Here is a 25,895-nt window from a genome sequence, read left to right on the forward strand (position 1 = left end):
CCTCCGCCCTGCCCGCTAAGCCCCGCCCCTTGAACGTATCCATAAAGGCTCCGCCCATGACGTGTCATCCAAGCCCCGCCCCCTGTCCCATCCCGCCAGGTTCCCGCGCCACTCCGCCGTGCCACTGAAGCCCCGCCCCCTCTGACGTTCCGCCCCAGCCCCGCCCCCTTTCCGTGCCGGTGCCGCCGGGCCGTGAAGCGCCGCCGCCCGCCCGTCCCCGCCCCGGCGGTCGCTGGCGATGTTTGCGGCGGCGGACGAGGACGACGCCGATTTCCTGTCCCCGGCCAGCGGGTGAGCGCCGGGGGCGCGGCGGGACCCCCTTCCCACCGCCGGGAGGCCGTGGCGGCCCGGCCCGGCCAGGCCGCGGGGCCGTGGCTCCGGTGAAGGCCCGCGGCGGTGAGGGGCGGGCAGGCCGCCCGCTGTGCAGCCGGGCCCCAGGCCGGGGCTGTCCCCCTGTGACCGGGGGTGCCGCCGGGCCGGTGTCCCGCTCCTGTCCCGGAGCGGCGTAGGGGCAGCCCGGGAAGGGTCTGGCTGCTGGCGGGGCTCGGTGCGGACCCCCGGTCTGCCCGGGACAGGGTTCTGGGGTTTGACACCCCGTCCGGGGACCCGCCGGACCCCGCTTTGCTCGGGGACCCCTCCCGCAGGGGAAGGCGGAGCCAGGGCAGAGAGCTCGATGTTTCCACTCAAATGCGGAGTGGTGGGAAGTCCCTCCGGTGCCGCTCCGGGGCTGTCCTCCGCCGCTGCCTCCTCCCGGGCTGTTCGCCGCGGTTCCGCTCCTGTCGTGGAGCACATCCACGGTTTTGTATCGCTCACTTGTTGCCGCTCCAAGAGCTGCGATTGCAGCTCTGTGCGCTCCCCACCCCCTTCCTGGAGCTTGTCTTTAGCAGCTCTTATAAATTAATCTTCTCTCTTTATAGAAAATTTCGTTATTTTTTTAAAGGAGATTCACCCACAGTGATGTCATCCCTTTGTTTGAGTTATTCCCGTGCCTCCTGGTATCAGGAACAGGTTGAGCGGAGCTGGCCTTGAAGCAGTGAAATTGCAAACAATGTATCCTGAAGGAATAACCTCAGCATTAAACCCTCTGTCCTTAGCTGGGAGAGCTTCTGCCGTTTTAAAACTTCATGGGAGACTGTGTTTCCTAGACATTTAAAGAAAAAAACATTCCAGAAGCTGAATGGTGGTTTTCTCTGTCACATATTATTTTGGGCACTGTAAGAATCAGCTATTTTATGTGGAGCTAATTCTAGTCATTGCTTCAAAGTAACATCTTTTTTTTTTTTTTTTGTGTAGTTTCAGTTATTATACCTTCAGTCGATTTTTGAGGAAATGAAACACAATTGTACCATTTTCCCAAACTCTTCATCTACAAGTTCTGCCTATTCAAAATTAAATTGTTAATTAGCATAAAGCAACTTAACCTGCAGCCCTTTGTTTACTTCCGAAGTGATGGTAAACACTTTGAATTTGATATAACTTCTAGTTAAGGTGTTCATTATGTATAATACCCATGTTAAATAAGGCTAAATGTTTTTATCTCCCTTTCTAGAGCCAGATTAGCCTCTCTCTTTGGCCTGGATCAAACGGTCTCAAGCCAGGGAAATGAATTCTTCCAGTTCACTGCACCAAAGCAGCCCAAGAAGGGTCAGACAGCAGCTGGTGAGTAACTGGGCTTGAGAGTGGGGAGCACACTCAGCAGCACATGTGTGTGGGGAGAATAAGGGCCCTTGTGAAGAGCAGCAGAGCAAATAATTCCCTGAGCCTTCCTCAGTGATGTTGTCCTCCAGGGCCCTCCTACACCTGGATTTTCAACTGGCCTTGGGTGACTTTGGAATGCAAGTCTTTGTTTCTTTGTCACTTCCTTCTGGAGTTATTTTTCCCTGGGGTAAAGAACCTGTGGTGGTGCCACCAGCCAGCGCTGTGCCTCTGACAGCTGTCCCTGATCTGTCCCCACAGGCCAGGCCCAGAAGGCCCCAGCAGCCCCAGGAGCCCCCTCGGTGCTGGCGGCCACCGCGGTGCTCGCGTATCGATAGTAAGTGACTTCTGCATGGCCTGGTGCACTCCGTGTCCCTAACCCTGGAGGGGAGATATTTCTGGGTAAATGGCAAGAGACAGTTGTTTTCAGACCTATCTGCATGGTAGAAGGGCTGCAAGGCAAGGGAAGCTTCTGCACAGGAAGTTTCGGTTCTCAGCTCTGGGTGAGGCAGTTCTGAGATAAAAAGCAAGTTGTGGGTTTGTTTGTGGCTGGGAGCTGTGTCCTGGCTGCTGGCCTGAGATGTGCATTGCTTCAGGAAGCTCTGTTGGATGCTTGTGGTTCATGCGTTTGAGAATTGAGGCGTGAGCAGAGTGAGAGTACTAAAACTGATGCTGCCATCATGGAAAAACGCTTCTGCCCTGGATCTGTGAGAGCAGTTTTCAGCTCACTCCTCAATGTGTGCTCTTGCCTGTAGGCAAGCAGGAATTTCTCTAATCTAAGCAAGGCTGCCTGACATTTTATGCCTGAGGAAAAGGATCTGAACTCTAAAGAATGCTGAGTTAGGGACAGTTGTGCAGCTGAATGTCTCCCTTATCTTCCAGTATAAATGGGCAGTACGTGAGGCAAGGCAAGTATGGAGCAGCTGTACTGGGGAACCACACTGCCAAAGAGGTGAGAAATGCTTCCTTTCCTGACTCTGCCGTGCTGAGGGCTCACTGGTATGAGATGGTGTTTCTGTGAGCTCTCCAGGTGTGTTTTGCTTTTGATGTTGTTCTCCTGCTGCCACTCTGCCTCCTGGGTTTTCTTGGGGCTCAGCCATCCACCTTGTTGACATCTTTCTTTCCTACAGTCTGTGAGTTTGTAAGATCTCTTAAAACTTGTGCCTGAAATAGTTTGCAGTGTTTCTGAAAGTAATTTTGGTATTTATTCAGAATGTCTTTGACAACTGGATCACAAATTTGTGCACGTGGAAAGGGATATAAAGGAAAATTCTGTCCAGCAATACAGAGATGCTTTGCTTAAGTTTTCTTCTTTTGGTATCAAAACCACCTTTCCTTCTAAGTGTTCCTTGAAGAGCACAGAACTGAGGTGCCCAGTAAATTGGTGTATTTGAAAGCTACTTTGAAAACTCTCACCCATCCCTGATGTTGGTATTTGTGATGTTTCATATCCCCCAAGTCCTCGTTCATGGCACACTAAGTTGCTTCTGCTTTGTCAAGGGCAAAATAAATCTTAGTTTGATAACTAAATTCCTGAGTCACTGATCTGGGAAGTGTTGAGCTGGGGAGTTGTTCTGGGGGAGTTGGGGAGGACAGGGAGTGCAGGAAGAAGCTGAACCAGCTTTTCTCGGGCTGCCTGTGTGTTATCACATCCCAGCTGGGAGCAGTCACTCCCAGTTCACCACTGAGCTGTGTCCAGTGTAGGTGCACAAAGTAAAACACATTTCCTTAATAGATTATGTTTAGTAGAGCCAAATACATCAGTAAATCTCATATCTGTGTTGTTGAGGACTTGGAAAGCTCCCTCCAACTCAGTCTGTTACATGTCAATGGGTTTATGCAAAGATAAAAGATTACACACACAAACCTCTTCAGGCTGGATTTTAGGGGAAATGCTTTTCCCAAAAGGGCAATCAGGGCCTGGCACAGCTGCCCAGGGCAGTGGTGGAGTCCCCATCCCTGGAGGGGTTTAAAAGCCATGTGGATGTGGCAGTTGGGGACATGGGTCAGTGGTGACCTTGGCAGTGGTGGGGGAATGATCTTGGATATCTCTTCCAGCCTAAATGACTGTGATGGTTTGATGCTGTGGGGTGAGTTCTATATCTGGAAGGTTTGGTGCACCATCTTTGGCACTGTAACTGTGAAAAATGTGGAATTAGTTAAAGCATGTTGCTTATTATAAAACAATGAGTTTGACTCACTTGAATGCTGCAGCTAAATAAAACCCTTGAGAATAAACCAGTTTGAATAAGTATCACAAAACTGTACTAAGTATTTTTGCTGTGGTATACTTGACAAATAAATGTGGAGCCTTAGGCTCTGTGTGTGCCAAAGCACCTTAGAATTGAAGACGTTTTGAGTTCCTGTTTTTTGTTCTTTTTCCCTGTCTAATTCCTTGTGGAATCCAGTACAGGATCCTCCTTTACATCAGTCAGCAGCAACAGATCACCTCTGCAAGGATCCACCCAGGCTTCGTGCTCACGGTGAGACTCTGGCTTAGAAAAGCATTTTTTGATCACAGCAAACCCAAGGTTGGCTCTAAAATTCTCCATTAAGCCTTGCTTTATAACCTTTGAGATCAAACATCTGAGTTAGAGACAGAGCAGGAGGTGTCCCAGTGTGACTGTTCTCATGTATTGCACAAGAGGCTGTGACAGCTCTCTTTTGCAGAGCACCTCCTCAGATTTCCCAACCAAGGCCCCTGTAGGAGGTCAATTATTACCTGTGCTCACAGAGGTGTGTGGGGTTTGCAGCCCTGTAATGGATAAAACCAGTGAAATTCCTTTTGCTGAGAATTTCTAGTTAAGTATCTGAGAGAATACAACTGAGTATTCTAAGCAGAAGGAAATGACAGCAAGGAAATGTTTTCTCTCAGAATATTTACACTCAGCATTTTCCTGCTGTTGAGAACAATCTGGAGCATTGTGAGCTCTAAAATGAGATCTCTCAGGAAGTCGATTTCTGCCAGTTTTACAGAAAATTGACATGTTGGTTTTACTGTTCTTAGCTTGTCATCAGATGGCATCAAATTTCTTGGTATGAGAGATAGAAATTTCAATCTAAAATAATGAAATTTCTGTCCCAACTTAGACCTTGCTCTCTAGTTTTATAAGCACATTCTTGAAGATTTAATGAATTTTATAGTCACTTCTGATGGCATGGATTTAGAAGGGAGGAAGGAGTGACCTCTCCAATTGATTCTGGAAGCCTAAATACAATAAACTGTGAAATGTAAATTACTTACACTTAAAAATTCTCAGTATATATTAAAGAACCAGGCTTCATGGAAGTTTCTGAAAGGTTTCCTTGCTGTGTGAACTGCAGCATCTAGGAAGAACTTAATATTTGCTCACATATTTGAGTTATAATAATTTTTCCATAATAATAAGTACATAAATAAAAGCTAATTCTGAACTTGGGCAGTAGAACAGCAGGGTTCTTCCTGCTTAATTTTGGTAGCTCTTATTTTAAGCTTCTTTTGGATGTGGGGTTTTTAGTTCATTTAATGCCTAAGATAGAACTGATTTCCTCTCCCACAGGTTCGGCCCAACAATTACAGCACGTTCTATGATGATCACAGGCAAAACTGGTCCATCATGTTTGAGTCAGAGAAGGCAGCAGTGGATTTCAGTAAGCAGGTAACTGCTCACCTCTGGTCAGGCAGTTCCTGATGGCTGGTTTACAGCAGGGGAAAATCAAGTTTTATTTTCATTGGAGTTGGGCTTTGAGTGTCTGCATAACTGTGACAGAGACAGATCTGAGAGGAGCCTGCCCTGAGTTTAATTCATTAAAACAAATTTCTTCAGGGCAAGGAGCCTGGTGCTTCTCAAGATTCTCAAGTACTGCATATCAATGGTTCTGTAGAGCAGAGGGTGTTTAATCAGCAGCATTCAGCACAAGGAGATGTGGAATGCCCTGGGAGTGTGGGCTTGATCAGTACAGCAAGGAATGTGTCACATTCATGAGTGGGACTTGTCCATTAAAGGCCAGAGACACTGCCAGGCTTTCCCTCTGCAGGTGTGCATTGCCAAGTGCAACAGCTCCCCAGCACTGGACTCAGTCCTCTGCCAGGATCTCCTCCTGGGAGAAGGGCAGGGAGTGGAAGGAGGAGACTCCCTGGAGGTTGCCTATACGGGATGGCTGTTCCAGAACAACGGGCTTGGACAGGTAAAGACATTTCTGCCACCTCCTAATGCTGAGTGGGACAGTCCCTGGCAGGAACCTGCACATCCAGCATAGTACTGGTGTTGATGATAAAGGCATACTTTGGGCATTTATGGCACTGTAAGTAGGGTCATATATATTGCCTGTAGAGTATTAAGGGATTCTGGCATATTACAAAAATTCCTCACTGAAAGGGTTGTTGAGCATTGGCCCAGGCTGCCCAGGGCAGCAGTGGAGTCACATCCCTGGAAGTGTTCAAAAACCATCTGGATGTGGTGCTTGAGACCTGGTTTGGTAGTGAGCAGGGCAGTGCTGAGGGAATAATTTGACTTGGTAATCTTAGAGGGCTTTTCCAACCTTAATGCTTCTATTATTCTGTTACTGTTCAGGAGGAAGTGATTGAAATGCTGTTAAACGTCCATGGGCACTCTTACACATGAATATTTAATGTTGTGTTTTGCTTGACCCAGTCCTGTCCTAAAGCAGGTCTGAAGTCTGAGTCTCCGGTTATCATTCACTTCATGAAATTGTACTTCAGGAAATGGACTGAAGCTCTGTCTTATGGCTGAGAATTAATTTTGGTAGTAATGGGATGGGAAATAGCATTTAACCAGAGGTTCTAGGAGTTTGTGTACTGTGTAAAGCAGCATTCAGAATCTTGAAACAGTTGGGAAATCCATGTATTTTGTGTTCTTGTTCAACTCTCCAGGTGTTTGACTCTAATGTTAACAAAGACAAGCTGCTGCGGCTGAAGCTGGGATGTGGAAAGGTCATCAAGGTACAACTCCTGGCACTTTCATTATAATAATTGAAGTCTCAGAGCTCTGAATTACTGCAGATCTTGTTCAGGATTCATACATGCTATTTGTTTCATTTATTAGCAAACACTCTGTGACAGTGACTCACTCAAGCTTTGCACAATAGAGCCCAGTCTCCTGTTCAATATCAGTGTTAGACAGGAGTTGTCCTCTTTGATAAAAAGGAAACTTCTGTTTTCAGGAGCTGGGGTTTTATTGTCTTTGTTTTTCTGGAAGTCACTTAATCCATTCCCTTGTTCTTGGGGAACCCTATTTCTAAAGCAAACAATTTTTCATCCAGGTGTTGTGATACTCCCTTATGTTATCCCATAAAATTAGGGTTTGAGTCAGAGATGCTTCTGTTCAGGTCACTTCCGTGACCTGAGTAATTCATGTATGACCTGTATAGTTCATATATAACCTGTTACAAGTTGCCTTTTATTGAAGATGTGCTATTTGTCTACTTTGTTTGTTTTATCCTGTATCTTACTAATTTTGCCTGGCTGTTAGAGCCATCTTGTTCAGTGCTAGCATCCCTTGGGCAGTTTGCATTACTCTGACTTCATGTCCCTCATTACAACTGTTTTCTTCGGTTGCTTTGTAAATCTAACCAGAGCAATTCAGATCTCTTTGGAGTCCAGTTCTTCCCCCAGAATGCTGAGTGAGGTTGCCACTGTGTGGTGGAGCTGCATCTTCATTCTCAAGTTATCACAGGAATTTACAACTGGCTGTCAGGATTTGTGGCAAGACAAAGGTTTAGTGCTGTACATTGAAAAGAAACAGGACTTTGCAAGAATCTGTCTATATGTATTTTGGAACCCTTGGCTGAAGTTGTCTTAATTTGGGTAAATAATGTCACTGATCCAACTGTTGCTTTCTCTTCTGTTGCCTGTGCAAACCAAAGGGCTGGGAAGAAGGAATGCTGGGCATGAAGAAAGGAGGGCGAAGGCTCCTCATCATCCCTCCAGCCTGGGCCTACGGGGCTCAGGGCATGGCTGGCCGTGTCCCTCCAGACTCCACTTTGGTGTTTGAGGTGGAAGTCAGGCGGGTGAGTGTCTCCTGCCAGTGCTTGGTTTCCATCTGTTCTGTGACTGCTGGGGGGAACCTGCTGTTAGTGTGAGAACTCCAGCTCAGAAACTGTTAGAAACCTCAGCAAGATGTGTATCTTTAATTCAAACAAACCCAAAACAGAACCCTAAACCCAGAAAACCCTCAAGGCTGCTTGTGTGTTGTAACTGTCTTGGGATCTTTTAGCTGTCTTATTTGTGAGTCACTTGGGAAAGCAAAATACTGTGGGAGGAATGAGAGGATGTACAGACTCAGCTTCTCCAGCTCTGAGTCAATTGGCTGCTTTTCCTTGAAGTGCAGGAGCTCCACAGGCAGTGGCATCACAAAAAAATTTTTACAGGAACCCAGAAAAACTTTTTTTTTTGCTTCATGCTTTTTAAGGTGAAGCTGGCAAAGGAGTGCTCTGGTTCAGATGGGCTGAGTGTCAGTTCAAGGGATTCCCCTGCACCTTCTCCAGTTCCCAGCTCAGATGGCTGCTCCTCAGACACGGGTTTGGTGCCTCCCTCCACCATCCCTCCAAAGCCTGGGTAAGAAGCAGCGTGGCTTAAACAACTTCCTGTGTTAAGGCTGGTGATGCCCATCAGCAGTGCTGCACTGACACATCTTAGGGCAAACGTGGGGCCTCTGTGCCAGCTCAGTGCCCTCCATGTGGCAGAGCAGTGCTTGCTAACAGGACCTGCTGGAATTTGCTGCTTGAGTGCTGACTTCCAGTTTAGAGCAATTGGAACGGGCTCCAGGGAAGGAAGTCATTCCTCTCCAGCATTCCTGAGATCCAGTGGGACTGAGCTGTCTCACCTCAGCTGGCATCACTGTCGTCAGTTTGGACCTTCTCAGTCTCCACAGCTCCCTGAAAAGAGGGTGTAGCCAGTGAGATTGGGTTCTTTTCCCAGGTAACGAGTGACTGGGGAGAGGAAATCACCCCTGAGTTACTCCAGGAGAGGTTTATGCTGGATATTAGGAAAACCTTCACTCTAGCATAGTCAGGCATTGGCACAGGCTGCCCAGGGTGGAGTTACTATCTCTGGAGGTGTTCAAAGAATGCAGATGTGGCATTTGGGGATGGGGTTTAGTGCTGAACATGCTGGGGCTGGGTCAGTGGTTGGTGACTCAAGCTTAGATGTATTTTTCAACCTTAACAATTCTATGTTCTGTTCATTAAATTAAATTTTGGGGAGTCCAAGTAAGTGCTGCTCTTTTTGCCATAAGGAGTTTCTTACTGGACTTGGTTAAAATTATTTATACCAGAATGTGGTTGTTAAAGCAAACAACAAAATTATCTTTCTATAGTCAGTTGTTCCTATGGGCCATAGTGGTGTCCTGAACATACCTACAGATAATACTGTCAAGAATGTTCCAGAAGTGTAGGCTAAAAGAAATGCTCATGATGGGAGAAAACAGCTTTGCTAGGGAGAGGTGTGTTTAACAGCATTTATAAATCCAGAATGTTGGCTCCTGAATTCCTCCTGGTTAATCTCCACACCTGCTTGGCTTTGCAGGGAGCCAGCTGTTCGGGCCAAGTCCAACTCCATCAGTGAGCAGCTTGCAGTAAGTGTTGGCTTTTCCTAACTTGAAGCCTGAAAAGTTTATTTTCACCTTAAGCATTGGTACTGCTGAAGATAAAGTGAGCATCGTGCAAGACACTGGAATGTTCACCTTACAGCATCTTAGGGCCTTCTTTTTCAAGGAATTAATGTTTGGACTCCATGACCTTAAAGGTCTTTTCCAACCTTAGTGATTCTGTGATTATCAGGACCTGAGGAACTTCAGCCTCAGTTCCTTCTCCTAAATGCAAAGTGACTTTGAGCATGTGGATGTTTACAAGGCTGGTTGTGTTTTGAGATAAATGGACAAATTTAAAATAGATAGCAAAGGAATTGGGACATTCAGGATAAGTTTATAGAGCTGCATGAAAAAACTTTTTGCCTCCAGACAGAAAAAGCTGCTCAGCAGCTTCCTGAACTCACACATTTTCTTTTTGGTGTTTTGTGCAGGGATAGATTTTTCTCTGTAGTGACAGCACTGTCATGCCAGAAAGAGGATATATAAAACAAGCCAGATTAACAATCCTGATGCTACCTTGTGTGCTTGAAGAGTAGATTTTCACACAGTCATTGAAAAATTGAGTCAAGATTCAGTCAGATATTTAGAAGTGTTTGTAATACCTCCAAAGCCTGGGCCAGTAATGAAATGTTTCTTTCAGAACCCGGATGTAGCAAAGGCAAAGCTGATTTCTCGGATGGCCAAAATGGGACAGCCCATGCTGCCTTTCCTGGCTGGGACAGCAGGGAGTCAGCTGGACTCCAGTGACTCGGAAATAGAGGTACCACTCACAGCACTGTGACTCTTTTCCTGCTTTTCCTACACTGGGGGTTGCTTAAAGTGGGGTCTGTAGCAGTGGCTCTGCCCTTGTTCAGGGAAATCTGCTCTGGTTCTGTGACAGAAAGGTTCCATTTGGGTTCCTGGGGTACCACCTTGTCTCAAGTGACCTTGGGCTCAGGCTGTTGGCTTGTTCTTTGGTGTTTCTTGTAACATGCAGAAATGTTTTTAGGATCCCAGTACTCTGAGAGGGACAACCCAGCCAGTGGCCTCGACCAGACCCTCCCAGCCAGCTCAGGCAGTGCTGCCCACAGTGTCCACACAAGGTAACGTGCTGGGGGGCTGCTGCACCACATTCCACTGCATGAGGGCTGTGGGAACAGAGGATTGCTCCCAGCAACTGAAATAGGAACTGAAAGCTTCTGAAAAGGCTTGCTGATCCACGAGCCCCTAATCCATGGAGCACAAGACAGTCCCTGGAGTGTTTCTTCCTTGTGGTCTTGTGCTTGAGGAAGAGCAGCCACCATGCCTGAGCTGTCCTGTCACTGGGCATGAGATTTGTAGGCCATGGGATTTGTAAATGGAATGTTACAACTCCTTTCCCAGTGAACAGCACTTTTAGGAATGATGGAAATTCCAGTGAAGGGCAGCATGGGGCTGGCAGCCCTGCAGGGCTGGATGTGCCTTCCCATGATGGAATGGCCACATCAGCTGCTGGTCAGCTGAGCAGCCTTCAGAGCCAGTCTGAGTCACACCTTGTGCCAGCAAACTTCAGAGCTGTCTCTGTCTGAATGAAAAGAGGTTGTTTAAATGGAGCTAGAAGTGGCATTTCTGCGAAAGGTTAGTCTTTTGTCGACCTATTATCATTTGCTTGACTGGATTTAATTTTCACAAGGTAGCAGACAGGCTTTTGTTAAACTTTTGTCAGTTTAGTGGTTTGTTTGGGTTTTTTTTGCCATATCACCCTGGGTGAATTAAATTATTTCGGTCTACTTTATAGCATGCTGAAGTTATTTCTTCCTTTTCAGTACCTCAAGCATCTGGTGCTGTATCTTCAGTATCTTCTGCTGCTTTAATTTCTGCAACGATCCAGCCCCATTCAGCCCTGCCTGGAGGAGCACAGGGCTTTCAGGTACCAAAATGAAGTCAAGGAGAACACTGGCACTTCTGTTCTTTCTCCTGAGTCTTTTCCATTGCTGAGAGCAAGGATTTAACATAAGGATGAGAATTCCAGGCTGTTTCCTGTGACTCTTTGGCATTCTCAGGTTTTCATCATATGCCTCTTAAAATTCATTCAGAAAGGGCTAATTCTTGTTTATATTGGGTTCTTAAACTAAGGATGAACCAGGCTTTGTTAATACCTGTCTTTGTAGTGGATACAATAAAAGCTTCCAAGTTCTTCAGCAATGAGCAGTAAAGTTGCAATCAAGTTGTGTTGTGCTTTTTGAGCCCTTTTTAGGAAATGACCCAGTGTTCAAATTAACATAACTTCAGAGGGAGCTGTTCACATGCTGATCTGGCTCTCACAAATGTGGGTGACATAGTTTTGCTGAAATTTGAGTGAAGGTGGGAACTAACTAACCCTCAGAAGAAGAGTATTCTTTTCCTTTCACAATGACTGTTGTGTATTTTGACTTTCCAGCTCCTTAATTCTTGGATATTTTTCTTTCCAAACATCATCCTTGCTCTTGGGCTTAAAAAAATATGAAATATGAAATATTTCCCCATGAGGACATGGGGAAATAACAAAATATATTCTAACCTATTGAACTTGTCCTGCAAGGCATATCCAGGAGTGGCATTTGCTTATGCCCAAACTGCTGCATCTGCCTCTCAACTCCAGCCTGTGGGTCAGATGTATCCTGCTCCTTACCAAGGTATGTTTTAAAAGGTACCTTCTTCTCAGAGGCTTGCAACACCTGCAGTAAACAGTTTGTGATGATGATTTATAGCTGTGATACCACTGTGCTGTTGCACAAATGTTTATTTTTTAATACCAAATAGAGGCAAACACCAATAAATACCCATCTCTTTCTTATCTTAAAGAGCTTTGTGCAGTGTGAAAGGGACTGGAATTTCTGTGTCTTCCTAGGGCTGGGTATTACTAAAGGAATTTGGTAGATGGTGTTTCCAGTTATAAATAAAACTGTAGTAGTAACCAGCTCCCTATCAGTCAGGGAAAGAATTAAACTGTAAAAGGCAAAACCTAGGAAGCACCAAAGGCATTTAAAGAACCACTGAAGTCATCCCAGTTGGTGAAGTCTTGAGTGTAGCTGAGCCTTTCTTGGAGTCTTTTTTCAGTGCAGTTTCAGAACCTGACCTTCAGTGCTGTGGTTTGATGGTGCCTCTGCTTTGATTGTTGCTCTGCTGTGTTTGGAGGCTTTGCTCTTGTCCTGAGCTGTCACATGGCTCAAGAATTTCCTGCCCTCAAAGCTGCCTGTTGAGGTTATTTGGGAAATACCTACATTATTCGTTTTCCAAATACCACGTCCCTTTTATTTCTGGGCAGGGAGTGCTTTCCTAGTGAAAGGTTTGATGCTCCCCAGCTTTTGCTGTGTCTCTGTGCAGGTATTTCCCCTTGTCACTACAAATCTCTCTCCTTTCCCTTCAAGCACCTGGAGATGTCACTTCCTTTTTGATGACAGAAACTCGGCAGCACAACACTGAAATCCGACTGGCTGTGAGCAAGGTCATGGATAAAATGGATCACCTGGCTGCCAAGGTATGGCCTGCTCAGGACATTGCTGCTCCCCAGGTGTTCAATGCTATTTCTGTTTCAGTTATTAGCAAACACTCTGTGACAGTGACTCACTCAAGCTTTGCACAGTAGAGCCCAGTCTCCTTTTCAACATCACTGGTAGACAGAAGTTGTCCTCTTTGGTAAAAAGGAAACTTCCTGTTTTCAGGAGCTGGGATTTTATTGTCTTTGTTCTTCTGGAAGTCACTTAATCCATTCCTTTGTCCTGCTGAGAGCAGTTGGCTTTATTTAAATGCCTGCATTAGTGATACAGTAACTGAGTAAAAATCCAGTATTATCACACCTTCAAGTGGCAGCAGTCCAGCTGCTGTGTAAAGACAAAGCTTAGGCTTGGGGAAAGGTGCTGTCTTACTGTCCTGAATATCATGTGGTGCATTTTTGGAGGGATTCTCTGCCCTCTGGGAGGTGTCACACTTGATCCAGGGCCTATTCCCTGCAGCTGAGCAGAAGGAACAGTGAAATCCTCTCTGCACTTGTCTGACTCTCACCTGCACCCATCAGTTCATTTCAAATGGCTTAAGAATGGTTGATCCCTGCAGGTGGAGGAGCTGAAGAAGCAAAGCACTGCCAACAGCTCCCTGCTGCCTGGCATCTCCTCTGTCACTATGGAAGCCTCCATGATCATGAGCAACATCCAGCGCATCATCCAGGTGAGCATGGCCAGCCTGGATTCACTTCCTTCAGGAGCTGGGCTCACAGTGTTATCCCTAATGAGAGCAAGTGTCCAATCACCCATGGGTTCTGTTTCTGCCTGGCCAGAATGAGGATGAGACTTGCAATGATTTCCATCCCTCTTTCCCCCTCCAAAAGCTCTTCTCAGCATTTTGGGGTTTGGGTATTTTCTGAGTCAGAGTTGTGGGTATTTAATAGGCCTTGACAAAAGGTTCATGTGGGAGAAGGTCAGGTTCTCAAACCATTATGGATTTAACTCCAGTCTCCAGCAGAACAATTTCACAGCTGAAGTACCACCTTGTAGAAACCACCTGCTTCTGGTATTCACTATGTAATTTTATGCTTTAACCTTTTTAAGCAGCAGCTTTAAAAGCTTGTAGTGTGTGGGTAAAAAGGTCAACCAGACACAATATGTTCTAGAATGTGATTTGGTAGCCACTGCCCTGTGCCAGGATCCTGCTAAATGTGGCACAGTGCCCTCCTGGGCCTCACCACTGTCCTGCATCTGTGCAAAACAAAAGTTTGGGAACTGCTGCAAGGAAATCTGAGTAAGCTGAATATTCATGCTGAGCTGTGCTTTAGGAGAATGAGAGACTGAAGCAGGAGATATTTGAGAAGAGCAGTCGGATTGAGGAGCAGAATGAGAAGATCAGTGAGTTGATTGAACGCAACCAGAGGTAAGGGGTGGGAGCCTCATTGCATTTCCAGACTCTCCAGCTTACACTTGGGCATAACTGAGGGGTGTTTGTTATGAGACACCATATTCTGATATTTTTCATTTTTTTCCTAAGGTATTATAAGCATGGGATTCCTCCTACCCCTTCTCTGCAGGGCTGATGCCCAAAACTCTGATTTACAGTAAACATGAATGTGTAAAAGGGGAACAAAATCCCACATTCTGTTTGTGAGCATGCTTGCTCTGCTACTAGGAGTTGCTTTATTTTTGCTGGCTTTTTGGTGAGGTGAAGAAATTGCAGGGAATGTGGTGCCCTTTGTGAAGTTCAGCTGATAACAAGCTATCAAAACTCTTGGAACATGAGACATTTTCAGAGAGGTGAAGCCTTTATCCCAGCTGATAAAATCTCTGCTGTGCCAGGCACAGCCCTCCCAACCCTCTGAGATGAGCCTCTTAGTGCAGCACATCCTGCAAAATTGTCTGGGACTTCTTGTGAATTCAACAGAGAACTTCTGTGCTTTGGAATGTCACCTTTTGTGTCTGAGCCCTTGGCTCCAAGCCCTGTGTTTCCAGGAAAGCCCATGGAGTCTCCTTGTTCACAGGTATGTGGAGCAGAGTAACCTGCTGATGGAGCAGAGGAACCACTCCCTGCAGACAACAAATGAGAGCACACAGGCAAGAGTGTTGCATGCAGAGCAAGAGAAGGTAATGGTGGCATGCACAAAGCCAGGATTGTTGCATTAAAACAAGCTGGAGCCTTGTTAGTCAAGGCAATCTGCAGTTCTGAAGGCAACTGCAGTTCTGAACTTTATTTTGATGGCTTTCATGTCCAAAGCACCACAGAGGATATAACCATTTCATGCTGTCATACTTTAATATTCTTATCTTGTAGGAAAGTGTCTGATTTATTATTAACTGTGTAGGCATGTGGCCAATGTGTTGAGGAATTGTGTATCACAGGGCCTTTGAGTTGGAAATACTTCAGTTCTTTAGGTACACTGATAATTCCAGAAGAGTTTTATTCCTCCTAAATAACTGACATAGAGTGAATATAGATAACAAGAAAAAATATTTCATACTGGAGTTTCTTCATTGCACTTTTGTGCTTTTTTTAATGCTAATCTGAATCTGTTTGTTTCTCCCAGTAACACGCTGTGCTTTTATGACAGGAACTGTTGGGAAATGGCTTTTAAACCAGTGAAATGCATTTATGCATGGCTGCATATCCTGAACCATCCCTGCAGGCCAGTCTAGCTCAGGAGTGCTGCTCTGGCTCTGCCATTGCATGGTGCCTGCTCTGCTTTCTCGAGCACTGGCTTCTTAAATTACACCAAGTTCAGTCTTGCTCTGTGCCCTCCTGCTGAGTTGTCTCTCCCCAGTTCAAATGTGAGGTGACAAATGCTTCCTCTGCATGAGAACCATAACTTGGTGCACCTAAAGCTGACCAGAACTGCAGTTTTCCAAAGTGTGGTGAAGGGCAGGGCAGGGAATGGCTGAGAGTGCTGAGAGCAGACAGGGAAGGGGGGCTCTGCTTTTCCACCCCCAGCCCAGGCTGCACATCCACAATATGTAGGAGTGTGAGGGATTCTAACCAGCCACAACTCAGACTGAAATAATAAATTAAATTCCTTTCTCAGTAAGGACAGCATCCTCCTGGTACAGTAACACTTGGGGAGGAATCATCTTTTGGAAGTGTGAGATCCTCAGGAGTCTTTTGGGCCTCATCTTCAGCAGGACCCCACTGGCTGAGCAGTCACTGCCCAGGGGTGATGTTACATGAACAGGCTTCAGGCCAGACCAGGAAAGCCCTGACTTGCACTGGGAGATTTCTCCTGGTTCTGTGGGAGTATTGACTGTAAATGTGAAGGCTGGTGTTCCTTCCTCTTCCCTTTATCTAACCCAGCTTGCCCTGGGACTGCAGTCACTGAATCCCCAGGGACAGACAGAACCAGGGAAGAGGATTGGAAGCTGTTTTATCCATTGGTTACACACAGATAGGCACTCACCATTTATTTAGTTGTACCCAGGATCTCTGAGGTGTTGGTAACTCACTGCTTTTGGGTTATGGATCTTTGGCCCTGGCAGAGCAAGTCACAGCTTTAGGTGAAGGCTTTGTGAGCCATAAGTCATTCCCACCTCTGGTGTGTGACATAACCTAAGGATACTTTTTAGGGTCTTTCTTTTTACATCAGGCTCCACTCCCTTTTTCTCTCTAAGCTTTTACAGTTCTTGGAGTAATTTAAAGGCTTCTCTGGCATGCCTTAGGCTCCTGTTATGAAGCATTTTGCTTTTCTGCTGATGAATGCCTCTGCATTTCAAGCTGTGTTCTTAACCCTTCCTGTTTCCTGTCGCTGCTTTCTCTTCCCAGCACATGCTGCCAGTGGATCGGGGCTGGGACCAGGTGAGGCAGTGTCTGCTGACTGTGTAGGGGGTAGATGGTTGTGCCCCAGGTAGTGCCAGCCCAGCTTCCTCTTGAACTAGGAACTGATTGGCATGAAAAGAATTGTCCCAGAGCTTGAATAAGCACAGATCCTTCACTGGGAAAGGGGCTTTAGATCTGGCAGTGTCTCCCCAGTGGCCCCTCTTTCCTGGGGAGCCCTTTCCAAGAATTCTCTCACATTGCTGCTTGTTCCACTCCCCGTGGAAGAACAGGATCACTGTCAGAGCAGGTACAGATCACCCAGGATTCTTGGTGCCTAAAAGCTGGAGGCTGGAGCTGAGCTGGGACATGAAGCATCCTCTGTAGAAACTTCTGTCTAGTAACACTTCCTGCCATAGGATTTCCTAACTTTGTTTTCTTTATTTGTCATGAAAGACAGAGGCTAGGGTTAAAATAACTTTTAGGTGTCTTTAGCTGTGCCATGGGGTTTGGCTGTAGCATGCCAGGAGTCAGGATAGCAGTGGGACACTATGGAAGCACAAGAGGAAAGCAGATCTGGTTTTGGCCACTCTCTGAAATGCTGCCTCCTCTTTAAAATGAGTGGTGTGGTATCCCAACCCTCCAGGTCAGCACATCCTCATCATCACTATAGTTGGAGCAATTCTGCCCACAGCTCCTCTGTGCCAGAAGGTGTTGGTCCTCATGTGGAGGGAGGACCTTCTCCCTCTTATCCTTCTCTTAGGAGGATAAAGCAGAGAGAAAATCCAGTTCTCCTGATGTTACCTGTTACAAGAATGTGAAAAATCTGTTGGGAATCTCGAAATAGGCAGAGGTGTGGAAGCTGTTTAGAGATCCCCTGTGCAAATTCTGTCTCTGCAGAGCATCTTCTGGAGTCTGTGTATCACTCAACAAGATTGGGAACAGGACTTTGTGTCTGTCTTGATGCCTTGAGCCCCTGCTAACATTGTTTACAAGTTGTCTAACAAGCTGTGCTAGTGCCTGGTTTTAGGTGAATCACTGACTCTCAGCAATCCTAAATCTAAACAGGTCCCCAAATGACTGAGAACTGTGCTGGGAAATGCCAGCCTTGCCCACTGGCACCTGAGGTGACCTCGTGCTGTGTGCTCTGGGGACAAGGTGCTGTCTTGGCTGGAACCAGCCTGTGCTTTAAGTGGCTCTTCAGTGATTTGTAAGCTTATGGAAGACAATTAGATGTTGGAGCCCAGGCTTTTTACTCAAGCAGATGTTTTCATAGCCTGAAAACTGAGCAGAACCACCAGGCACTGGTACCAGGCTTAAACATATTTAACCTTTTCAGGAAAACTCACTGGGTTGAACTGATGCAGTGATGAGGTTGTTGGGGGCTCGTGCAGCTTTCTAGTCAGTCTGGACAAAACTGACATGGCAGAAAAGTCATTGTTGCCTCCCTAGTCTGGAGATCTCTTCCCTGATAAGGCCTCCAGCCCTTTTCCAGCTCTTCCTGGGAGAACAGTCCTGCTGCTTCCTCACATATCCCCTTTTTCCCCTCCCTTCTTCCCCTGCTCCATTTTGTGCTCCAGGCCAAAGTTGCAGAGGAGCTGGCAGCTGCCACAGCCCAGGTTTCCCAGCTGCAGCTGGAGCTCACTGCCCACCAGAAGAAGGAGATGGAGCTGAGGAAGCAGCTCTCCTGTGCTGTGCAGGATGCAGAGAGACAGGAGGCACAGCTCAACAAGCTGCAGGCACAGGTGGCAGGTGAGGCTGCTGCTGCCTGTCCCCGAGAGCTCCTTCATGGCTTTTTTCTTTTCCAAGTCTTAGATTTTTCCTGTCTTCTGGGGTATCATCTTGCTTTCCCTAGGATCAGTCACAGGGGATGGAAGAAGGATATGGATGCACTGAAATATCTGAGGGCTGTGCATCCTTGTCACCACTGAAGGCAAAGTGGGATGACTCAACAAACCAAATCATCTTGTTGAAGGGATGCCTTTTGTAGAATAATCTCTTGTTTTTGTGTCCAGCATCCTGTAGAGCAGCCAGAAATGTCCCAGTGTATGGAAAGTTGAGATAAATCTGAGGTGTTCATTCATTCCTCTGTGCTGGGCACTGCTGTGGCCCCACCCTGGATCCTGGGGTCACTCCTGGACCCCACATGAGAAGGACATTGAGGGGCTGGAGCAATTCCAGGGAAGGGAACGGAGCTGGGGAAGGGCTGCAGCCCCAGGAGGGGCTGAGGGAGCTGGGAAGGGGCTCAGCCTGGAGAAAGGGGGACCTTGTGGTTCCTGACAGGAGGGGACAGCCGGGGGGGATTTGGGATCTGCTCCCAGGGAACAGGGACAGGAGGAGAGGGAAGGGCCTCAGGGTGGGCCAGGGGAATTTAGGTTGGATATTAGGAAAAATGTCTTCACAGAAATGGTTGCAAAGCATTGGAACAGGCTGCTCTTGATAAATTCTAGTCCCCACCTCAGGCACAAGCAGAGTTGCTGACTGCACTGTGCAGGAGACCTTCTTCCTCTCCATCAGCCCCCAAAATGTGCTCTCCTGCAATGGGAGTTGCACCTAAACTCACAAGGGAATGTGGGGGTTTGTTTGCAGAGCTCCAAGAAGCCTCTCAGGACACTCAGAGCAGGTTCAAGGCTGAGAAGCAGAGTCGCAAACAGCTGGATATGAAAATTGCAGCACTGGAGGAAGAGCTGGCAGACCTGAGAGTGGAAAAGGAGACTCTGGAAAGGGTATGTCCAGTGCCAGCACCAGAGTTTCAGTTGTTTACTGAAGGTTAACCAAAGGTTCTTGCTTTTAAATATGTAAGTTAAGTAAATCCTGACTCATCTGCAGGCTGGTGGATCCTTTGTGCTTATGTGGGGTTTTATTTATTTCTTTAATGTCTTACCCAGCAATGTGTCAACCTTCCTTCCCTCTGAGATAACCTCAGCCTCATTTCAAGGGATGAAGTTCCCTGGCCAAAGAACCTCCTTCTGCCTGAGGGGAGAAAAGCTGCTTTGGTGCAGTCTGGCCTATCCTGTGTCATGTTCTGTGTTGCAGAATCTTGCAGAGAGGAAGAAGAAATCCCTCTCAGAGAGAGCTCAGGCAGAGGAAGAGATGGAAGAAATTCGCAGGTCGTACCAGCAGGAGCTGGACAAGCTCCGGCAGCTCCTGAAAAAGGCCCGGACCTCGACTGACCAGACAGCAGCAGAGCAGGTGAGGACTCAGGGAACTGCTGCCCCAGCTCTGGAGGGCTTGTGGGAATCCACAGGTAGGAAATAATGTGAAATGCTCAGGTAGGGGAAGAATGAAAGCGTTACCTGCTTGAGTTAATGGGTTAGTGTCAAACTGAGGAGAGGCACCAGATTGGGATTGTAGTAGAGAGAAGAATATGGGACTTGTGAGGAGTGAAAGGATGTTTAGAAACATGCCAAGAGGTCTGAAATCTGAGCCAGACCTTCTGGCCAGCCTGGAGGTTTGTGGCTGGAGCTGAAGTGAGAGATGTGGGTAGGAGCTGGTGGCAGGCGCTGGGCTGCACTCTGTGTGTGGGTGTCCAGCCCTGAGCTTTCAGCTCTTGTGCAAACACAAATCATGTGAGTGTGTGTGTGTTCCTGATGGTCTCTCTCATGCCCTGGGCAGCTGTCAGTGATCCAGGCAGAGCTGGAGTCCCAGTGTGAAGCCAGATGTGAGCGTGCCCTGGCCGTGGCCAAGGAGCAGCACGCCCGGCAGTGCCAGGAGCTGGGTGAGCAGAGGGACTCCCTGCAGCACCAGCTGGCCCAGCTGGAAGAGAAGGTAAAGGGCTGTTCTTTATTGCTGAATTGGGCACCAAATACTAGCAGCTGGAACCAACAGTCTTCTCCCACCTAACTGGGACTTGACTTTCTAATTTCCTGCCTGTTGTGGAGCTTAATCTCTGCCATCTGCAAGTGCAGTTGTTCCATTGGGTTGGTGGGTTTATAGAGGAGGGAGGGCCAAGGTGCTGGTAGTGCTGAACTTCAGCAGCAGCTACAACTTCTCTTTATCTGCACTGTCCTGAGTGCTGGTGGTGAGCTGAGGCTGTTTGGAGAGGGTGACACTGTCAGGGGCTGTACCTGCTCTGGTTCTTGTGTTTCAGCTCACGGCTCTCAAATGCTCGAAAAAAGCAGAGGAGCAAAAACTGTCAGAGGCTCAGCAACGTTTGGAGGAACTGGAGCCTATCCAAGAGAAGGTAAAGGAATAACACAGCAGCTGGATGGGAACTGGAGTGCAGGGAACACCAGCCTCAGGCTAGTCCAGGATAATGAGGGTGGGGGTTCTAGAATATGGTAGGGAAGGGATAATTTCATGTGGTTTCCAGCAAACCAGAACAGGCCAAATAATGAGACCAGCCTTCATTTCACTGGGATCTCAGTGATGCTGCACCCACCTATTCTATGTGACAGTTGAGGAGGTGATGACACAATTGTGACTCTCCAAAGCTGGCTTGGGCATCCTTATTTTGTGCTGTTGCTTTCAGCCAAGTCTTTTGTGACATGCCTAAAACCCCACTCAGAGTCAGTGCCTCACTAAAAGCCCTCCCAAGCCACCCCTGGAGGCGAGGCTGTGGTGTGAGGAGCAGCTCTGAGGGTGGGTTTCCCTTGGCAGTACTCAGCCCTGCAGGCAGAGGTGGCGGTGCTGCGGGCTCGCTACGAGGAACGGATCCGAGACCTGCAGAAGGATCAGGATGGATCTGCCCCTGCAGACTTCACTGAGCAAGTGAGCTTGACTCTCCATACTTCTCCTTCCTAAGCAAATGGATTTACCTTGAATTATTTCTCTTTGAACTGACATAAGAAGGAAAAATATCATTTTCTCCACAGTGCACTGTGTTTGTAGTAACAGTCCACAGAAGGAAGAAAAGATGGGATCTTATCCTAGAGTCATGGTCACACAGAATGATCTGGGTTGGAAGAGACCTTAAAGCTCATGAGTTCCACCCCAAGCCAGGGGCAGGGACCCCTCCCACTGTCCCAGGCTGCTCCAAGCCCCAATGTCCAGCCTGGCCTTGGACACTGCCAGGGATCCAGGGGCAGCCACAGCTGCTCTGGGCACCCTGTGCCAGGCCCTCCCCACCCTCCCAGGGAATAATTCCTGCCCAGTATCCCATCCATCCCTGCCCAATATCCCATCCATCCCTGCCCAATATCCCATCCATCCCTGCCCTCTGGCAGTGGAAGCCATTCCCTGTGTCCTGTCCCTCCATCCCTTGTACACAGCCTCACTCCATCTTCCTGCTGCCCACTTTGTTGCCTGATTTTTATTTCTTCTTCTTAAAACTTCACATTTGAGGTTCATATTTAAAAACTAAAGTAAGCAGTGCCCATCTGCCTTGGCTTTATGCAACCTGCCTCAGTTTGGGTGGATAAGTTTGGGTCATAAAGAGTGGTTCTGGGTTAAGGTAGCCTGATGTGATGAGGTTTTCTGGTTTGGAAAGTAGATTATTTGGAAAACCACCTCTGTGTGTTTGGATTTATTGTTCCTTCCTTTGGAGAAATGCTTGATGTTGAGTGCAGTGTTTCACATGCTAGTGAATTGTATCTCTGTTTCCTTTTGCAGGTAAAGAAGATAATGAATGGTGTATTTCAGTCTCTTCGGGGTGAATTTGAGCTGGATGAGATGTACAGTGGCAGGACTGTCCTGGGGGTTGTCATGAACACTATCAAGGTATGACAGTGATAAGAGGAGAGAGAGAGAGCCTTGGGCTAAAACCTCAAATCTGTGCTGTGACACTGAAATAAGTGAAGGAGGATTTGTTGCGGGTGGCAAAGCAGCCTGGTAGGAGGAGGTGATACAGGGATCTGTGGTGGTTTGTATTTAGGGTATAATCTGTGTTCTCTCTACTCCCTTTTGCAGACTGTGACACTGCAACTGCTCAACAGGCAGCAGGAGAAACCAGAAGATGACAATGAAAAAGAGGAATCTGGCACAGGAGCAGGGAGACAGGAGGGATCACCTGGAGCAAAGACTGAGCACAAAGAGCACCCCCAGCACAGCCTTGCAGAGTGCACTGCACCCCCAGCTGATCCTGGGGAAGCAACCAGAGGCTCCCTGGAGTCTGAGCAGGAAGGCCAGGCTGCTCCTCAGCCTGCCAGGCCCAGAGCTCCTGAGGAGGAGCAGGAGACACGGAGCAGTGGGGTGACAGAAGAAGAGAAAGCTCAGGAGGAGCAGCTCCCTGCCACAGCTGATTGCAGCCTGGATGCTGAGAAGGGGCCTGTACTTGCAGGACAGGCTGTTCCTGGGCTGGAGCAGAGGCTGGAGAGTGTTCCCATCGGGAAAGCTGACCCAGGACAGGGCCCCTCTGCAGTGCCTTTGCAGGCAGAAGCTGCAGAAGCTTCTGTTCCAGGAGCCAAGCCAGGAGAGGAGGATGAGGCAGCGCTTTCAGCACATCCAGCTGTGGAGCAGAAGGCAGAGGAGGCTCGGGGAGGTTTAGAGCCTCCTCCCTTGAATGGGGAGGAGGGGAGTGGCACAGACCCGTGGGATGGAGCTGGCTCTGAGCAGGAACCTGCCTCAGTGTCCAGCAGAGCACAGCCAGGCTCAGCTGTCCTGGGAGAAACTCCAGGATCACAGGAATTGGGCTCCAGCCCCAGGCACACGGATTCCAGGTGAGGGGTGGTGCTGGGTGCCAGGCTCAGCTGGGGCTGGGGCAGCAGCAGGCCCAGGGGCTGCTCCGGCTGTGTCCCCTGCAGGACTGCAGAGGCTGGGGGTGCAGCCCCCTCGTGGTGCTGGCACTGCGTGGCACCAGCCAGGACCTGGCACTGACCAGGCTGCCCAGGGCACATTCCCCTGGGAGCAGCCTCAGAGCAGCCTCGTGTCTGCTGGAGGCAGTGGAGAACATTCCCAGGGGAGTGTGCAGCCTGATCCTGGTGCCTGCCAGGTCCCAGGATTGCCCTGCACTGCTGAACAGTACCTGCCACAAAGGCTTCCCTCAGTGACAAAGCTTTGCCATCTCAGTAACAGAACTTGTAAAAGGAAATCCCATCCTCTGAGAGCCAACTGCTCATTCTTTTATCTCCTTGCAGCCTCTTTGAGGATGACAACTCCTTTGAAACAGCATCTCCTAAACCACTGAAGCCTCAAGTTCCCTCTGAAGAGGAGGATGAGGAGGAAGTGGTATGTATTTTGGTATTTGGGTGTTGCTCTGATTGAGGCACAGTCTGTAGCTTGTTTGTAAAATCCTCCCAGTGGCAGTGGAGGCCTGGCTGAGCTCAGAGCTCCCCATCCATTCCCTGTGTAAATCAGGAGTGTCTGGGGTGGTGACTGAGCTGGGAGGGACTGGCTTGGCTGAGGGAGTGGTGACAGCCTCCTGCTGGCACAAAATCAGTGGGACTTGGCAGGGTAATTGAAGAGGTTTAGTGTTTGGCCCCTCTCCCATCCCTTTTAGCCTGTAAGCAGCTTCTGGAATTACAGAACCACAGAATCCTTAATGTTGGAAAAAAACTTTAAGATCAAGTCCATGTAGCTCCATTCACCACTGAGCCATGTCATCAAGTACCACATCCCCCCACTCTCTGAACACTGCCAGGGATGGTGACTCCACACTGCCCTGAGCAGCCTGTGCCAATGCTTTACATTCCTTTCCATAATTTTTTCCTGCTATCTAATCTAAACCTAATCTAAACAGTAAACATCACATGAGAAATAAAAACTTGGGTAATGAGGCTTCTTGTTCCCAGCCCCTCAGAGCTGGCAGGGATTTCAGAGCAGTTTGTGCAGTGATTATGAAATGCCAGGGGGCTGCTGGGGCTGAGCAGTTTCCCTGTGCTGTGCCTTGCAGAGCATGAAGGGGCGTCCCCCTCCCGCTCCACTCTTCGGTGACGATGATGATGATGACCTGGACTGGCTGGGATGAAGATGTGGCTGCTGAGCCCTCTCCTCTGGGCATGGCTCTTCCTGGGCTCTGAGCCCTTGGCGAGCTGCACACGTGGGACATTGGGAATGAGCAGGGCCTCCCCAGCTCTTGTCCTGCACATGGGTGGGGCTGGCAGCAGGGGCCTCTGCCTGCACTCGTGGGTGCTCAGAGCTGCCAAACAGGGGCTGGGCTGAGTGCCAGAGCCACCCACCGTCCCCCTCCCCTGAGCCCTGGATTCATTAACCTCAAACTTTCTGCAGACAGGAACTTGGTGAAGAGCTTCAGCAGGTCAAGTCTGGCAGGATCCTGCAGAGGCAACACCCTGTTAAAAAATCAGACTAAAATCTCCTTCCCCAGTGATCAATTCTTGGAAAATTTCTCAGTCCCCAGGGTGGCTCCCAGGGACCCTGCACCCTCTCCCCACTGTGTCTGAGCCCTGTGCCACGGGAGGTTCCCCCAGGAATCGCAGCCAGGTTTTTCTTGTGAGCCCCTGGCCCTGCACAAGCAGCGTGGGCAGCCCTGGGGGCCGAGGTGGGCACTGACTCAGAGCTGTGGCACAGGTTGATCCTGGACCTTGGAGCTTGGGTGCAGCAGGGCCTGAGCAGCTGGGATGGGTGCAAGGAGCCCAATCCCTGCTGTGGGACAGTCAGACACCCACAGGCAGCTCCTCTCCTGTGCCCAGAGCTGAGGTGGTTTTTGCTGGGCTGTGTTTTCCTGTGGGAGCAGCAGCTCTGGGCTGTGCTTTGTGTTTGGGAAGTCCGTCCCCACAGCCCCTCTCCTGTGCCTTTGGCTCTGCTGCTGTTAAAGTGTGACCATCCCAGCCCCAGCTGAACTGTAGGGAGGGGAGGGACGCAAGGCCCAGGCTGGGCCGGGCAGTTTGGGGTGTCACCCTGTACTCTGAGGGAACCGGGAGGGGAAAGGAGTGAGGACAGAGCTGGGCAAGCAGCCTGGAGCTCTCACAGCACTCTTATTCTCCACTTGTGGGCACTAACATAACTTCACCCCAGAAGTCTTTAAAACAAATAGACCCCTTCATAAAATGAAAGGACTTAAACTAATTCTACTAATTCTATGGTTTAGTTTCTACACCTGCTTTTACAGTCTCTGACTGGAATTAGATCTGTGTCCTCCTAAAGGTGATTTCTTGGGAGGAAAATGCACAACAGAGCACTGGATGTTGCTGTTGGGGGGTGTGGCAGGTCCCCGTGCCCCTCCCTCAGTGCCACAAATTGCCCAATGCAGCTGAAATTGGGGCAGAGACCAAAGCCTGTGACAGCCACCCTGCTGCCATGCAGGGTGACCTGAGCTGGGCTTTCCTGGGCCTTCCTCAGTGCTGAATATGGGAGTGTTTGAAACTGGATTTTCTGGGGGTGCTTGTGCTGCTCTGTGTCAGGGCCCTGATGTGGCCCCTGGACCTGTCTGTGCAGTGTCCCAGGGGCGATCATTGCTCAGAATAACAAGTTCCACTTCTTGTTCCCCGTTACAGATAGACACCCTGAGGGATTTGCATTTCACTTCTTGGAAAATAAAGTGCAATTAAACCTGTA

At 48.5% G+C, this 25,895-nt stretch overlaps 1 protein-coding gene across 2 annotated transcripts; it reads left to right on the forward strand.

The window, feature by feature from the left end:
- The first annotated feature begins 138 nt into the window (after positions 1 to 138).
- On the forward strand, positions 139 to 25,895 carry FKBP15 (FKBP prolyl isomerase family member 15). 2 transcript variants are annotated; one of them, XM_063409580.1, is made up of 29 exons: positions 139 to 291; positions 1,550 to 1,659; positions 1,957 to 2,032; positions 2,578 to 2,647; positions 4,104 to 4,178; positions 5,235 to 5,333; positions 5,713 to 5,862; positions 6,569 to 6,637; positions 7,561 to 7,704; positions 8,106 to 8,251; positions 9,221 to 9,269; positions 9,925 to 10,044; positions 10,273 to 10,366; positions 11,069 to 11,172; positions 11,824 to 11,917; positions 12,653 to 12,762; positions 13,338 to 13,448; positions 14,053 to 14,147; positions 14,749 to 14,851; positions 18,086 to 18,257; positions 19,095 to 19,231; positions 19,542 to 19,697; positions 20,121 to 20,273; positions 20,596 to 20,688; positions 21,105 to 21,215; positions 22,056 to 22,163; positions 22,353 to 23,101; positions 23,519 to 23,609; positions 24,274 to 25,895. In XM_063409580.1, exons 1-29 carry the CDS (start codon positions 239 to 241, stop codon positions 24,346 to 24,348), a joined length of 3,717 nt encoding a protein of 1,238 aa, XP_063265650.1. In that variant the 5' UTR covers positions 139 to 238; the 3' UTR covers positions 24,349 to 25,895. The 2 variants fall into 2 exon arrangements, with proteins under 2 accessions (XP_063265650.1, XP_063265651.1); XM_063409581.1 differs by lacking the exon at positions 139 to 291 and having other exon boundaries at positions 1,596 to 1,659; positions 4,109 to 4,178.

Source organism: Prinia subflava, chromosome 12 (assembly GCF_021018805.1).
Source record: "Prinia subflava isolate CZ2003 ecotype Zambia chromosome 12, Cam_Psub_1.2, whole genome shotgun sequence".
NCBI lineage: Eukaryota > Metazoa > Chordata > Aves > Passeriformes > Cisticolidae > Prinia > Prinia subflava.

Coding starts and splice junctions, on each gene's coding strand:
- FKBP15 (XM_063409580.1), top strand. CDS start 239: ATGTTTGCGGCGGCGGACGAGGACGACGCCGATTTCCTGTCCCCGGCC. Junction 2,033..2,577: donor GCGGTGCTCGCGTATCGATA/GTAAGTGACTTC, acceptor CTTATCTTCCAG/TATAAATGGGCAGTACGTGA. Junction 19,698..20,120: donor ACCAGACAGCAGCAGAGCAG/GTGAGGACTCAG, acceptor TGCCCTGGGCAG/CTGTCAGTGATCCAGGCAGA.